At 40.0% G+C, this 17,717-nt stretch overlaps 1 protein-coding gene across 2 annotated transcripts in view; it reads left to right on the forward strand.

Annotated features, from left to right (window-relative positions):
• GPC6 (glypican 6) overlaps nucleotides 1–17,717 on the forward strand; it is a 1,002,313-nt gene that overhangs the window by 907,939 nt on the left and 76,657 nt on the right. For both annotated transcript variants that reach the window (XM_037132471.2, XM_037132472.2), the window contains exon 6: nucleotides 3,380–3,523. In XM_037132471.2, coding sequence (XP_036988366.1) covers nucleotides 3,380–3,523 — 144 coding nt within the window. The remainder of the gene's footprint in view (nucleotides 1–3,379; nucleotides 3,524–17,717) is intronic.

Raw genomic sequence — 17,717 nt, forward strand, 5'->3', positions numbered from 1 at the left:
ACCAGGGAACTTGAACTGTACTGCTGCAGTGGCAAGGTCAGCCAAGTGTGGGAGACAGTGCATGCATTCTGCACTAGAAGCCCTTAGGTCTCTCGCTGTGTGAACCCTGTGTTTTAATATTTAGTCTAGCTAACAGATTGCATGCATTAGACGTGAGATTATTGATTTTCACTTCCTAAGTCATCTGAGTTACATGACACATATGTGTTATTTAAGCTGCATTCTCTACATGGGAATCACACAGGAGCTTTTAGGCACAGGCAAACACGAGTCAAGCCGATGCCGTGGTCCCTTCGCCACTGTTCCCTTTAGGTTTTATAAAATTCTGAAAAACAGTTCATGACCCCTCACCTTGGCATTTCCACACTAAAGAGTCTTCTCTTCTGACAATTTCCTTTTTCTAAGGGTATAACAGAATCTGTGTTGAAGGACCTTCAGAATTCCTATTGGATGTGGGGTGACCAATTTTTGTGGAAGTCCCCACCCAACTGTGGATTTAATTGTTGTTTGTGTGATAATGAGTCAGTGTTTTCTTCAGTTTGGATCCTAGACTCAGTGACTTCTACACTGAAGTCATCTTCAAAATGCAAACCTGATATAAATGGCAAAAAGCTACTAGGTTATATGAAATCATCTGTATTTTGTTGTTAAAATTAATCCCCCCCCCAAAAAAGGAAAAATCAAACAAGCAGTAAGGTTTTCTATTTTGATGAAATATCCCCTAGAACACTAATATTCTTTCAGGGCATTTCTTGTTCCTTTGATTTCACTTAAACCAGTGAAGCAGAATTTTCCCAAAGGGCGAATTCACAAGGTCTGTTAACTCTTTCAGTTCCTAGCTTCAAGAAATCCTGGCCAGGCCATCCTATTGTTTTGCCTGAGGCTTTCTACTTTTTAAAGTCAGCCATCCTATTTGAAGCAATTCACACTAGCTCACGCCACAGGACACTAGAGTTTTGGAAATGTTAATGTCCGCCGTCAGCAGTGACCTTGGCACTGGAAAGTGATGGGGGCACAAGTGAGAACAGGGCCCATGTCTTTACCACACTGGTTTACACCGTCAACCTCAGAAATGGTGTGAGAGAAAAAGAATCAATAGCGTGTTAAGCTCAGCCTCCAAGAATGCCAAGACAAAGTGTTCCTGCTCTGCAAAATGCCAAGTTGAAGGAGAACTTTGAATACAACACAAGAGAAATTACCTGTGGTGGTGAAACTAAATGAATTGTGACAGAAGATGGCATTTGTCATTGGGAATGGCACTGGAGAGAGTTCTCCGTGCACTTTGGTGGGATCCCATAATGTTCCTGGTGATAAAATGCTTATTTTAAAGTTAAACAACACGGAGTCAAATTACAAAACCAGAAGAGATGCATTCTAAACAGACACATGTAACTTAGGAATTAGCCAACATAAATAGTCCCGAAGAGTGTACTGAAAAAAGAAATCTAGGAATAGAATCATCTCCTATATAGAGATGGGGGAAATATAAAATTAAACATCATCAACATTTCCTGAAAATGTTACTATATTTCCTGTAATTCTGGTAAAGGCATTCTCTCTCAATAGCCAGCAGAGAGTATGAAGCTTCTAAAAACAGCCAAGCACGTCTCCCCACAGCACCATGAGTGAGATCACCGGAAAACGATGACAGAGTCATGCCTAAGATCATTCTAATTAAATGTTTGATTTCCCACAGCAAGCCTAATTGTGATATGAACAGCTGTCAGCCGCAAAATCATCCTATGGATTTCACCGACACTTGCTCATCCTGTCTCCACATCATTGCTCAAGAGAGTGTTTTCAAGGAATTCTTCCAGAAGCCCTTTTCACTATTCATGGGGGTGTCACCCAAGTTATTTGGCCTTATAGGCTATTCATGAAAGACATTTGTCACCATAACAAGAATTCCAAATGGATGTTTTTTTAATATATTTTATTGATTATGCCATTACTGTTGTCCTATTCCCCCCCCTTCATTCCGCTCCACCCTGTACACCCTCCCCCACCATTCCCCCTTTCATTTATGTCCATGCGTCACAAGTTCTTTAGCTTCTACATTTCCCATACTATTCTTGCCCTCCCCCCTGTCTATTTTCTACCTACCATCTATGCTACTTATTCTCTGTACCTTCTCCCTACTTCTCTTCCTCCCTCTCCCCTGTTGCTAACCCTCCATGTGATCTCCATTTCTATGGTTCTGTTGCTGATCTAACTGTCCTCTTAGTTTGCTTTTGTTTTAGGTATGGTTAATAACTGTGAGTTTGCTGTCCTTTCACTGTTCATATTTTTAATCTTCTTTTTCTTAGATAAGTCCCTTTAACATTTCATATAATAAGGGCTTGGTGGTGACGAACTCCTTGAACATGACCTTATCTGAGAAGCACTTTATCTGTCCTTCTATTCTAAATGAAAGCTTTGCTGCATAGAGCAATCTTGGATGTAGGTCTTTGGATTTCATGACTTGGAATACTTCTTTCCAGCCCCTTCTTGCCTGTAAGGTCTCTTTTGAGAAATCAGCTGACAGTCTGATGGGAACTCCTTTGTAGGTGACTGTCCACTTATCTCTTGCTGCTTCTAGGATGTTTATTGAATACCAAATTCAAATATATAAAAAGGTCTGGGACACAGTTTCTCTAATCCTGAAAGCACTGTATGAAGTAACTATTACAATTGCTTTTGAAATAAGCATTTTCAGTACAGTGGTCCTCCCTTATCCATGGGGCATATGTTCCAACACCCCCAATGGATGCCAAAACCTCAGATAGGTACCTAATCCGATGGATACTATGCTTTTTCTTACATAATCAGGCCTTTTCACTTAAAGGAAGTACTTTTTGGCTTCTCTTCAGCATATCTGAATTGCCATATCCGAATCACTATGGTTGTGCCATGAGGCCATTATTAAGGAAAATAAGGGTGACTTTGAACACAAGCTCTGTGATGAAGAAGCAGCAGCGGATGGTAACCAAGTCAGAGGCAGAGCATCACCATGTTCAGACTCAGCTGAGGACTTTGCATGTAGGGCAACTCTAAATTCGGTCACTCCGCTCGTGTCTGCACTAATGCACAAGAATCTATCTGGGGCTTACAAATGAATTTTAGTGAGTGAGCAAATTCACAAATACGGAATCCGTGAATAACAAGGATCGATTGTGTATGTTGAAAATAAGTGTGGGCATATTGTCTGTCACTCCGTATGTGTCTCAGGAATTCTTTCTGTCACATTAGTGGTTAGATTTGTTTACATGTTAAAATCAGAGTTCACTGAAGTAAAACTTTCAAGAGAAGCATGAAAACCATTGCATCACGTGCCTCGGCACCTCGACCTGAGGAAGAAACTCATTGTGCAACTGTCTTGACTTCTTACCATGTCTTCCAGGTCTTTCAGGGATGTGGCCAGCCCAAACCTGCCCCAGCCCTCAGATCTGCCCGCTCAGCTCCTGAAAATTTTAATACACGGTTCAGGCCTTACAATCCTGAGGAAAGACCAACAACTGCAGCAGGCACGAGCTTGGACCGGCTGGTGAGTTCTCTTGGGTTCATGGCCACTTCCTGTTACTAAGGTCATTCTTCAAGATGTGATGGAGAAAAGTTGGTTGTAAAAGTCATCTCATTTTTATATCTGCTTCTGGTCTTAATTAGAATGGTGAAAAGTAATGAGAATTTCCTTTTAGGTCAAGAATTAGATTATTTAAGAAGTCTTAATCACCATTAATCCACTGATGCAAAGGCCAAATTTTCAATTTCATATTTCTTCTGAAATATTAATTTGAAGACTAAATCTTCCAGTGATATAATTATGCAATAGCACATTTCTTATTCATCTGCTTTAGTTATTTATTCAATTATGATAGTGTAACTTTATTACGAATTCTCCTTATATGTAAAGTTTTCTGTTTGAAAGACCTTGCCAAGAGACCCCTGCCATTTTTGTTTTGTGCAAGTGTCTTTTAAAAGTTGGAATCCCTAGAAATAGTAACTCTGATCCATTTAAGTGTGTGTCAGGGCGTCAAATGATATGTAGCATCAAAGCAGTTTCTGTGGAGAATACAGTTATAAACGTAGTAAACACAATTTTTAATGTGTTTTAAAAATCAAATTTTACTATAAAAATGAAAATCTCAATTGTGGAGAAATACCATTTGATTATCTTCAGTACAATTTATAATATTTATAGTACACTAAGCAATTTATATACCTGTAATAGTAAGTGCTGTTAATGTGGCTTTGCCAATTTTCTTGATGTAAAATTAGCAGATGAGAACCTTACGGTCATAAAGTACTTGGACCACATCTGATTATGTCGTATAAACTCAGGTCTCAGTTCCCAATTACGGAAATACTTTTATTAGTCACGGGAACAACTTACTTCATCATTTTAGTTAATATTCTTCTGCAGTGTAGAACTCACAAGATAAAAGTGGGTGAGTTTGGCCTCAAAGTAAGTATGTAGCAGCAATTCACTCTATAAAAATCAAATGTACTCACCATGTGAAGGCCTATCCACAAAGTGCCAATGTGAAGGGGTAAGTGGAATTACTAACTACTAAATTATGTCATAAATGTATTACAGTTTGTTAGCAAATAAACCTCCCTCTTTCACGTAGATTTTGAAAAAGGAATTCTCTGGGTAATTGCTTCAACCTTCTACTTTACCTTGGTTATAGCTATTCTCTATTCACAGTTTCAGGAAAAGTTTAAAATTAGTTACCTTCTTCTTCTACTAAATGACCAAGTAGGTTTCTCCAAACAACTAGCCAGTTGTTTCAAAGAAATGATGGTTTCATAAGACTACATTGTTTGGGGTTTTAATTTACAAATTCCTTTGTATGTCTAAAGCCTTTTAACCAGAAGCAAAAATGGTGAGTATGAGTTTGATCTTTCTGTCTTTTCATTTCCATTTTAGTTGGCTCTAGCTTAGTTATTATAACAATTCGGGCATTTGGGGTTTTTCGTAAACCCTCATGTGGGAACTGGGACACAATGAAGATCATAAGTTGTGCCTGTTGGTGACAATGCCGTATCACAAACCTAAAAATCTATTAGGAGGGTAAATCTCATGTTCAGTGTCCTTACTACAATCAAATAAAATTTAAAAATAATTTGGGTACAGGACACACTTAGTTAAAAATTACACTGAATTTGAACAACTTAACAATCTCTATAACTACCAATGAATTTTTTTTCCCTTTGAAATGAAAGCACAGTTTTTTGTCCAGGAGAAATGAATACACACAAACACATACACTCAAACAGGGGAAGTAGAGCAAGCAAAATATTTGTCTCAAGACAACAGTATTTATGCACTTTAGCACAACCTAAATAAAGCGTCAACATTGTGAGGATTTCGCATGATGTTTCAAATCTGATAGATAGGAAAATTTAAATTTGAACCTTTTATAAAGGAACTTTATCGATGATCTTCAAAAATACCCCAAATATAAAGGTCTTAAAGCATGCTGGTAAGCAGTGAACTGATGTAGGTACTTCTACTTAATGCGCCCCCCCAAAATATATTTCAGTCGACATTTTTCTGAAAAAAGTTAGTCATGGTGAATCATGAACAAGAACCAGACTAGTGCATAAGGACTGGATTTAATGCATAGGAACTTAAATCGATAAGCCAGTTTCATTCTGAAATGTTCTGTGACAGCTATAGTGCTTTCTTCTTTATAGGCACAACTTTGGGCCCTGTAAGGAAGAATGGCCTATTTTATTAATTTTCTATTGAATTAAATCCCGATTCCTTTCTAAATGGTAAGAATTATCAATTGGTAATGCACCTCCAGTAATAAACCTGCCAGGATTTACTTTCCCAGCCCCTACGAGCAAGGGCGGGGGCGGGGGGGGGTGTCTTTCCGATCGAAAGGAGTTCTACAAGGTTATTCTTGAGAAACACAAGCGAGACCAAAGCTAATATCAGAATTTCGGTTTGCAGCCCTGGGCTCCCGCAAAGTTTCTTCACTTTGCGGGTTCAACATGGCTCTGAATAGTGAGAAGGTGAAGAGGGAACCTTGGCCAGCCAGGGCTGTGGGACAGTCTGACAGTCTTCTTCAAGGGACACGCATCGGCCAGCTCTTCCGATGCGTGTGCTCTGACAGCGCAGCCTTGTTCATGCACAAGTCTCGTGCTACCCACTCCTGTTTGAGTTTTCCCCTGAAACCATGATTTTTTAAATATTTATGAGGAGCATGTGCCCCAGAAAAGGAGAATAGCTGGGAAAGACTTCTGATGTCTCTGAGTGCTTCAGAGGAGAAAATGTTTCAGAGGTCAGCAGCAAAAGAACATTTCAGGCAATGCACCCCTTTCACCAAAGTGAAAATAGCTATGAAGTTCTCAGAGAATTTCTTCTTCACTGTACCATTTAAAATTAGTACCTGGGGTACTAATTTGGCATCTGTTGGTAACTGTTCTTATACCATTTTGTGAAACTAGTTTTTAAGTAAACTGATAATTATGGGGTTTTAGAAATAAAGCTCCCAACTCCAAGTGGATTAAACTGCTGCTGAAACTTATGTAAAACAATGGAAAACCAAACAAACTCGCTTTTAAAAATACACCGATTCCTCTATTAGGTTTAACCTCTATTATATTGATAAGGAAACGCGTAAATCCCTGTATGTGCCTAAGAAACATTTCCACTTGTTTCTGTTTAGTGGAGGTAAGAGTTCCATTACTCTGCAGTTATATGGACATAAAAAGTAGTTTGGATCATCAGTAGCTCGCAGACATAACTACCCAAATGTTATTATCCAATAATGAATGAATGTACTTGTTAAATTCACCTGCTGATGGAAAGCCGACTCATCAGAGAACATCACAGTCCTTCCTGCCAGCATCCATGATTTCTTGGGGACATTAATGTCATCAGCTAATTTGGTTAACAGCCCTGTCCCACCATCACCTGCCTCCTGTTGCCAGTGCTCCACCTGGTGCTGCTTCTGTCCCTGAGGGGTGTTAGGATTTTCAGGTGAATAGACCAGAGGGGGTTATTCATTTGCATGAAGGAAGAGATCAGTTCCCTTCCTTTTGTCATAACTTTATACTTGGTGAATTCGCTTGAAGAACTTGATGTAAAACCATGACTTTTTGAAGATCACTGGAAGCACAGAGTATAAAAATAAATCAACACAAAACATCTCAATTTTTAAGATCCAAGCATACAGAAGTATTTCGGATTATCCTTTGTAAAGGGCACTTAGCTGTGCAGCTCAGGACATGTGAGCACAGCATGGTAGATGGTCCCTGGACCCACAGGGGAAGGGGGTGCCTTCCTTATTCCAGCTGATCCGTTAGAGCAAAAATGTACTTTAAATTCTGTATCTTAGAGGAATATATTGTATAAAAGTAGACTAAAAACAAAAATAAACAGACTTGAAATTAATTCACCAAGTTGGTGATGAATTAAACCAATGAATCTCCAGTAAGTATCAATATTGCACTGTATATGCAGATTTCTCAAATATTCTACTGTTCAATCAGAGGGAGTTTGGGGTGCGGGTGGGGGGTGGAATGCCAGCCTGCCAAGCTAAACGTTTTTCCTGTGCTGTGCTATTATGTGTAGAATAATCTCTCTTTCTTTTTCCTTTGAATTTGTTTTCCTCTTGCTTCCCAGAAGAGTGTGTGGAAGACAATGCAACATAGTGTAAGCTTTGGTCTTCTTTTTCCTTCTCTCATCCCCATTCGTCTTTGTAACAGTCATTCCAGGCAGTTTATGAGCCTTTCCACCTCCACCTCCTCTTTCCAAACTGCCTAGTGCGCCAGCTGAACTCTGCGCATGCCCAGTGGGTTTAGTAAACGCCTCCCTTGTGATTTATGGTTAACAAACCATTTGGTATTCTTTCCCCACGCAAGGTTTTCAATCTGAGCTTTGTGTGAGACTAGCATTTGGTGGCTGATTTAAATTTTACCTGAATGTTCAGACTTTGTGTAGTCTGCCTGAAAAATTAGCTCTGCCCTGATAGGATATAAAGTGAGCAAAAGTAGGTTTATAGTTGCGAGTACAGGAAACCCAGAGTTTATTCTTATATTATCACTTATTAATTGCTGTGTTATTTTTATATGAACAACTATAAACCTACTTTTTGCCTTAGTCTGTATATGGCTTCTTCTTTTTGTGCTGGGTGAGTTAATTGCCTCATTAATAATAAAAACAAACCAACCTCAGCTCTTGTGCATAGGGAGCTAATTTTCCCATTAATGGGACATAGAGAGTTTAGGGGACTGAGAAATAGCTTTGCTGTAAGTTGTTTATTCTTTTCTATCCCTACCTGAATTTACTGACAACATTTAGGAAGGAGACATTGGATATTTTTTACCTCAAAGACTTTGGGACTGGGGCTAAAGGTAAGAATGCCGACTTTGCATATTACCTGACTTTACATATTAACCATAATAATTAAAGAGCAAAGTCACCTAATCTGATTTTTCATAATACCTTCCATGATGGTAAGACTATAATAAAGACATGAACCCTTTGTCGCATCATGGACCCAAGAGAAAAAGTGAGTCTCACCTGACAGGCACAGATTTCTCTGTGCGGCACACTTGTGACATCATGGTGTCTCAGGTCAGCCTGGCCTTACTTGCAGGCCCTGGTAACGCATGTCTAAAATCGCCCCTTTAAAATTCACTGAAAAGGAAATTGTCTTCTGAGTGGTGTCCCCATTCATCACGTCAGGCGTCTGAGCCCAGGGAGGCTCAGTACGGAGGAAGTGAACAGGCAACGAGGTGAATCTAGAACAGGAATACTCTAGAAGGAAAGACCTTGAGGAAGGAATAGGGGAAACAGGAAACTTAAGGTCACCCAGTGCTAAATGGGAAATGGGAGGAGACAACAGCGTGGGTGGGACCAGCCATAGGTCTATTAGTTTGACCCAGTTGGTGTAATGAGAGGCGCCTGTTCGGAGAGCACGTGCCTGCCGTTCCCAACTCGTTCTCTTGATAAGCCCAGATTTTCCAGCAGCTGGGCCAGTTAGATCTCCTTGTCTGATGGTTATGATCCTGTGGCTTTCTCCCAGGAGGATGGACTTCCTTGAACATATGAGAATGAATGTAAATCATGATAATGCCCCCCACCCCACCCCATCTGCTGGACTTCCCGACTGGCCCCTGTAATATTCTTTAGCCTTGGTACCCCTGTCCCAAAACAGGTGTCCATGATTGGATATGATTCTTCCAAAAATACAACTCCTTAAATGTATTGGTATGGCAGCAGTGAAAATGTTATTAATATTATTGCATAGAGACTTAAGTACTTGCAAAATAGCAAGATACACATTTTATTGTTTTGAAGCAAAAAATGGGCAAAGCAGCTCCCATTCTGGCATCATTTCCTACCTGATGATGAATACAAGTTTCAGGGTAAAGTCATAAAAGTGTTCTTCCATGCCTCTTTGGGGCCATTTTGGTGTGATTTAGGAAGTCTTGGGTGTAAGGATTCAGGAAACTGTTGTTCATTTCAAATTGCCATGGCATTTTATTGTCACCTCACAGGGTTCTGCATCCAGCTGGTCCACGCTTTTGCATTTCAAAAGGATGCTGGGATGTGTTTAAGACACTGCTTTATTATCTAGAGCCTCAGCCACTATTTTTGGGTGAAACTGATATTTCCCACCTTGACACAGACACATGCATGCACATCTGTCTATGCTCAGCCTGAACAGAAAAAAAGTAAAAGCTCAGTCACAACAGTGGACCAGAATCTCCACTTTAATTAGTTTTCTAAAGATAAATGGGTCAGGGCCAGACTGGCTTTCTGCCTCTGCTGCAGCAGAATAAATTAAGTTCCATTCGCCCCAGCAAACAAGCAGCTACCGCTCAATCCACTTCAGACTGTGAACTGCCCAGTCTTGCCTGAACCTGCTTTATCTGTTTGCTGCAAAACCCCACTGAGCCACCCCAGTTTCATTTTCAATGAACCCTGGGTTATAACAGCAGCAAAATACAGTGAGCTCTCCACGCAGGGAGAAAACACAAAACATTAAAATCAATCCACCCATCTCATTCCGTCTCGGTTTCTGGTTTCCACCTTTCTCCCGGCAACATTAGCAGCATGTGGGAGCAGAGAGAGTTGCCCGACCCAAGTTTCTTTCCATTTAGGAGGCTTGTGGTTGATGAGGCCTGAGTGGCAGCAATCATGAGACACACATATAAAATGATGGCTTCTCTCCAGGACATTCTGCTTATTCCGTGGGCTTGAAGGATGCACACATCTAATTCAGTGGTATGCACTATTGGGAACCAGGGTGGAATGCCTGCTCCTTAGGTGGAATTTTCAGCTCACACCCAGTGGACAGTAGACTATTGTTGCATCCTTGGGAGGCTATTATTTCAGGCATATGGAAGATTAGAGAAAGTAGGAGGAGCGTAGACCTTTCCTTGAGCTCAGGCAAGGCTGTGTTTAATTGCATCGGGTTGTATACTACAGAGAGACGGAGGAGGGGTAGTCCCACTGGCTGCAAAATCCATGGGCGAAGCTGAAGCTCATTCCACACCACTGCCTTAAGACACATCAAGAGAGTCATGTGGATTCTGACAATAAAAATAAAGTCATGCCTCATATTGTAAAAGGGGAAAGCTTTCACATACCTTCTGTTACATATAAGGGATCTGAAATCATTTAGAGGGGGTAATTTTACCAACAAAACCATTTGCAGCTCTGTGTCACACTTTTCCTTTTTCTCAGAAATGTTGAAGCAAAGAGCTTTGCTGACCTCTGACTGTCATAAAAATGGAGTGTTATAAAGACCCCAAATATGGCTATAGAGATTTTACGTCTATTTTATGCTTATTGTCCCCTTCAGACTTGAACATTTCTTTCAGAATTCCTAGACTTCCACTAAACCCAAATTGACACATTATAGGTAACTTTCGATCAACAAATGAATTTATGTTCTTTTCTGTCGCATAGCACTGAAGAAAACTAAGTACCGTGTACAATATACATGATAGCATGCTGTTAGTGTTGGCATTATCGAAAAGACAAGAGTCACCCTTTGCACAAAATATCGCTTATCAAAGCATTAGACACACTGGGTCTCCTCAAAGAAATCGTATCTGGTGTAGAGCCTCGTGGAACGTTCACATGCAGGAAAGAGGAATTTGATTTTGAAATCTGAGGTAGACGACACCAGCAGAGCATATGTGGAAGGTATAGTAACCAATGAATTGTCATTGACCAAGGGTGCAAACTGAAATCCTTCACCATCTGTAGCACCTTTGATATTGGCATATCAAACAGCTCATTTTCCCATCTTATGCCAGAACTTTTCACCCATAACTTGAACAAATTAAACAGAAATGTTGTTGTCAGTTCTGAACGGGCCGGATGAGGGGGAAGAAAGTCCATTTGCACGCTCATTTACAGCGCTTGTCCTTCCTTCAGCTCTGTAGTAGGCGTTTTGGTAAGTTGGTTGTGAAAGCCTGAATAGACAAGCCATACTCTGCTACTCAAACCATACCTTTTAAAATATGTGTTCGTGAAAGGTATCGCTTGACACAGACCTTTTGTGAAATTATTGAACAGCTTAAAGAATATTTTCCTTGTCATGGGAAATCTGCAGTAATTTTTTCTCATAGCTGTCTGAGACATTCACACCGCAAGTCCCAAATGTGGTGTTCACGCTTTTCAGAGATAGAGCTGAAAGAATGAGATATTTTATAAATACTGGTTTTGATGGATTTGCTGTATAATCAATCAGCTTTTAACTGGCTCTGGGGCCCATGGAATACATTTTACAGCTCTGGGAATTTGGCTATTCCCATAACACACTTGGACACTCTTTACTGCTAGCAGTAAACCTCAGGCATAAACATTGTGGCGAAAACCAGATGAGAAGAAACCTGTTTGAGTGAAAATTGACTTCCCTTCATAAATGTTAAAGGTAGAAAAATAGCTGCAACACACAATAATTTTTACTTAATAATCACTTAAGCTCATTTATGGTTATTATCATCAAAGGCTCTGACTTCACGGGTATTTTCTTACTAAGATACTGGCCAAGCTATTACAAAATGAAAAGTCCAGTTGACAATAAATGAATGAGACAGCAACCAGAACAATATCACTGAATTCCTGGCTAACAGATAATTTTGGGGGACTTGGGTTTGTGTAATATCTTTGGAAGCTTTTCTAATACTGTATTGATCTGGACAGGCCAAGCTAGGCACTGCAGTGCCTAAAAAACGAAGTCCAAATGGCTTACGGCCACACAAGTTTATATCTTGTTTGTACCACGTGTCTGTTTTGGGTTGGCTGTGGGTCGGCCGCCCACGATCATCACCCTCAGTCTGATACCTTCCGTGACAGAGCAGCTATGATCCGGGGCTTTTTCTACCATAGTGGCAGGGGACATAGAGGATGCAGGCGAACTGGTTATTGAAGTCCTCACCTGTAAGGGGCACGGCACAGCACACTGTTCGCATCTCATTGGCCAAAGCAGGTCACATGACTGAGGCTACTATGGAGAAGACAAGGACATGTGCCCTTCTGTGTCTCGCACAGAGTGAAAATGGACATATTAGTGAGGAACAATGTTGTCAACTATGAATACATAGGACCAAGGCAAGATTATTAAATAAACAAAAATCTATTTCATTACTCTCTCCAATTTACTTGAATAAGAAGAAAAAATCTGTTATTCACTCAACAAACATTGATTGTGCACTAATAAGAGTCAAATATTGTTGACTCCAACATAATTGAAATGCTCACAGCACTTTGGGGATGACAGACAATACTAGCTATAATATAAATGAAACCAATTTCTGGTAAGGATTGCATGTAGATTTTTTTAGAACTCTAGGAGAAATCTAAGTTCTTGTTACAAAGGGAGTATCTAGATTGCCCTAGAAAACCAGCATCGCTTTCCAAGTCAAGTTGATTTTGGCATCGATTTCACCTACTTCAACTTTGCGTTCTATCAGAATTCAACCAGAACAACGGAGTCCCACCCCCAAATCTTAAGACAGTATCTCAGAGGAGGCTATAGAAATTCTTGCCAATGAGTAGAAGAAAAATGGCAATATAAAAACAGAATGAGCAAAGACTATTTTATTACCAGCATTTCAATGTCTTTCAGATTCAGGGAGTACGTATTTTAAATGAGGCTTTGATATTGTATATCGTGAGGCCTGTGCTTGGGTGGTTCGATGTCACATTTGCTCAGGCAAAGCAATTTTTCTGCTCTTCTCTTTTCTGGGTCTGCCTAGTCAAAGCAAATCAGATTCTTCTCCTCTCTTTCATACATCATCATCGAAAATCACCAGGAATTCAGATGCTGGAAGCAGCCCTTGTCTTTTTTTACAATGTCTGTTTATTTCTGATGGTTCATGAAGGAGAGCACTTTTCGCATGTTACTCGGGGAAATTGCACAGGCTGACAGCAACAATGAACTTATTGATCGGCATGAAAATCTCGGGAAAGCGTGTGCCATTTGGCATGGACTTTGCAAAATCGTCGAACTCTGATTCAGCTGGAAGAAAAATGACAATATAAATTCATAAGTGATTTATGTGCCATGGTGCAGGAAAACAACGACTTCGTAAGTTTTATCCTAAGGGATTTTGTCCTCAGAAAGCTCCCCAGAGCAGCCTTCATTCATTTCAGTCGAGAACACTCAGCTCTGCACTTGAAAAAGCTGAGCATTTCCTCCGCCTGCTCTTTGCAGCAACTTGAGCACTGGACGAAAGGGGTAAACACGAAGCAGCTGGGCCAGGTTGGGAAGAAACCACACAGGCAGTAAACCGCCCCGACTGGTCACCAAAACCCAGGGGCTGTGTTTGGTGTGAGACCTGCCCTCACAAGCATGTTTCCTGTTACTCAGGAAAATCAAATCTCCTTTATACAAGAGTCTTCAAGGGACCAGAAGTATTTCTTTAGGATTTTCGTGGTGAGGGCACAAGGGAAAGGAACTTCATTATCAAATAAACAAACTAAAAATGTCTCTACAATAGTTTCATTCTTTTTAAATTTGTCTGTTCCGTGACTTTGGAGGGTGAGAGGTCAAATGAATCTTCAGAAATACTTTCTGAAGGAGCTGACTTTGGATATCTTTGATCAGTGCGTGGCAAGGAAGTGACCTGTATATATATATGTGACTGTTTAGTTTTTTCATTAAGATAAGCTCGTTGTGACCAGTAATAAGTGAACAACTGAAGATTGTTAGTGATTTATCAAACGGCAGTTGAAGCATGATAATTTCATATACATGTCAGTGATTCATCACTACTTTCTATTGTTTTAATTTTTTCAGTTGTATTTTTTCCATTACCATTTAGGGCCCTTACGCTCCTCTCCCCTGCAACAGTGTGGTCACTGTTGTGTGTGTCCATGGGTCCTTTTTCCTTTTTGCTCCATCCCTCCACCTCCCACCTCCCCACACCCCCTTAGCTGTCATCTGCTTTCCATCTATGAGTCTGTCTCTATTTTCCTTGTTAGTTCGCTTCGTTCATTATACTCCACATAAGAGTGAAATCATATGGTGTTTGTCTTTCTCTGATTGGCTTATTTCACTTAGCATAATGTTCTCCAGGTCCATCCATGCGATGGCAAAGGGTAAAATTTTTCTTCTTTTTTACAGCAGAGTAGTATTCCATTGTGTAAATGTCCCATAGCTGTTTCATCCACTCATCTACTGATGGACACTGGGGCTGCTTCCATATCTTGGTGATTATAAATAACACTGCAGTGAACATAGGGGTGCTTATGTTCTTTCGAATTAGTGTTTGGGGTACCTTCAGATACAGTCCCAGAAGTGAGATTGCTGCTTTCTAAAATTCAGAGACACCCAGTTGTTAACAAAGCGGGTCCACCTTTCCAGTTCTTTCTCCGCCCTCACATCACACCTTGCCCTCAGCTTCGCCCTCCCTCAGAGTCTGGCCCCCACCCTCTGCTTCCTGGGAGACAGGATCAGATAAGTTTTCAGAACAGTCTTCCAATCACAGGTATTTTTCCACCGGTGGTTTTCTGGGGAGAGTGGCTATTCGATCAATTACTGAGAGAAGTATTTCACTCTGCAGGAGGATTCATCTGTTTCTTCTTATAGCTCTATTTTTATTTTATATGGTTTGAGTCTGTCTTTATAACCACAATTGTTCCTCCCTTGAAAATTGACCCCTTCGTCATTATAGAGTGATCCCTTTTCTCCAGTAGTAGTTATTAGCCTTCGAGTGTATTTCTTCGTGATATTAACAGATTTTTAGGTTAATATTTGAGAGACATATCTTTTTTTATGTCTTCAATTTCAAACTTTTTGAAACTTGGTATCTCAGATGTGCCTCTTATGAATGTCACATAGCTGGATTTACATGTAAATCTGGACTAACAATCTTTGTTTTTAACTGGAGCATTTGGTGTATGTAAATGTACTAGAAATACTGATATAGTTGCGTTTATTTCCTTCATCTCATTTTGTGATTTATATTTGTCTCATCTTTTCAGTCTTCTTTCTAAAGAATTGAGGATTTTTTTCTCATTCCACTTTTATCTTTCAGTGTTTAGATTCTAAATATTTTTATTAATGTAATGATTACTCTTAAAATTTTATCATGCACCCTACATTAACAAAGCCTGTGTTTAGTTAATCAATCAATATCTTTACCCTGAACAAAAAGACCTTAGAACTCAATTCTGATCATTCCTCTTCCACATTATATGCTATTATTATTGGAAAATGTAATTCCATCTTGTCACTTTTAATCTTACCCAGTTTTAGATTATCATTTATTTCTTACTAAAACATTTTATATAAATTAATAACATTTTACATATTTGGGGGGTTTTGGTCCTTCTTGCATCAGACCATCTATCAGGATTCACCTTTCCTGTTCTATAATACATATTACAAAATTTACTTTACTGGGAGTTTTATGTGAAAATATCTTTGATTTCTCTCATTCTTGGAAGGCATTTGTTCTCAGCACATAATTTTAGGCTGAGGGTTATTTTCTCTGAGTACATTGCTGATATGGGAAACTTTGAAAAACCTCTGTTTAACCTTTATTTGCCCAGACCCCAGGCGCCCTAGAGAGAATGATGGGGCCGCCTGGGAGGGCGGGTGGCCGGATAGTGAGGACTGGAAATGAAGGGAGAGGTCCCAGGAGACCTTTGCTCACCCAAGACCCCAGGCGCCATAGGAGAACAATAAGGCCGTCTAGGAAGAGCAGATAAAGCAGATAGCCGGATAGTCACTAGGACTAGGGCTAGCACCCCCGCAGATAGAAGCAATTTTCACATTTAGCCTTTGAACTCTGCTTCTGCCCCGAAGATAGAACTAATTATCGCATTCTGCTTCTGTATCCTGCTTTGCCACGTAGATAGGAAGACCCCTAATCTATATATTCCCCAAGAATCTTTTGTTCGAGGCTCAGAATTTGGAAATGACTCCTCTGGGCCCGTGCACGTTAAACAATAAACCTTGTACTCCAGAATCCCTCGGTGTCTGGTCGCTTCATTTCCCGTAACATTGCTGCTTATATTTCACTGTTTCCTGGCTTCCACTGTTGCCATTGAGAAGCCTGCTCTCAGTTTTCCCATCGGAAGTGATCTGTATTTTCTTTCCAGCTCCTTTTAAGGTCTTCTTTGCTGTTCTGCAATGTTACTATAAAGTATCTACCTATTGATTTTTGTTTTTATTAATTTTGCTTAGGTCTTGTTGGGCTTTGTGAATCTCATGATGACTCTCTCATGATTCTGGAAAATTCCAAGTCATTAGCTCTTCCAGGACTGCTTCAATGTATTGCTCTCTCTTTCTCTACTCTTATTACAGAATTGATTGGACTCGTTAGACTTTCTCACTCCATCCCCCATGGCAATGAACCTTCCTTTGTTCCTTGCTTCATTCAGAATACTTTATGTAGCTCCACTTTCTCAGCTTATGAACTATTTCTTTAGTTGTATTTGCTCGGCTATTAAATCCATCAACTGAGTTTTTAACTTCAACAATTATATTTTTCATTTCTAGTATTAATTTGGTCTTTTCTCAGATATGCTTAATCCTGGGTTTAATAGTATCTGACTCCTTACTCCCACCGCCAAATCCTAACTTTTCTATCTTTAAACATATGTGTTTTAAACTTTGTGTCTGAAAGTTATAATATCTGAAATATTTGCTGCTGTCATTTGGCACCTCTGCTGGGTCTTGCACATGCTGCTTTGTTTCCTTTTATATTATATTTTGTTTGTTTGTGGAGATTTGGGAGAAATTTACATGCCTTGGAACTTACACACTAGAAAGTCTTTGTGCGAGACTTTGCGGTGCAGAGTATTTCTATTTCACTCTTGTACTAAGGATTTCACCCCCTTGGGAATCCAGCTTTCTGTGATGCAGGCTGGTGGCCTCAGGGAAGCGCTTTACTTTATTCTTCTGTCCTCTACCCCACCCTGCATATCAATTAAAACCAACACTTCAGGATATTTGGGTCCAGGAAGTGCCCTTAGGCCAAAAGCCAACCTCAGTATTCTGGTTTTCTTTTCTGGGCTCCTTTCCCCCCTACTTAGTTTTTGATCTGAAAGGATTTCTTTCTTGCCAACTCATCAGTTCCTTTAAAATGTATTTTCTATGTTTTATGTATCAGTGTTAGTGGACTTTAGCTGGAGGGTCAGTCGGAGGATCTAGTTTTCCATACTTACCTCAAAATGTACAGAAAAATACACCCAGGTAACCACAGAGCAACTTCCTCCGCCAGCTACGTGTTAAAATCTCTTGACTTGGAGA

Source organism: Artibeus jamaicensis, unplaced genomic scaffold, assembly GCF_021234435.1.
Source record: "Artibeus jamaicensis isolate MK-2021 breed Jamaican fruit bat unplaced genomic scaffold, CSHL_Jam_final contig_415, whole genome shotgun sequence".
Taxonomy (NCBI): Eukaryota; Metazoa; Chordata; class Mammalia; order Chiroptera; family Phyllostomidae; genus Artibeus; species Artibeus jamaicensis.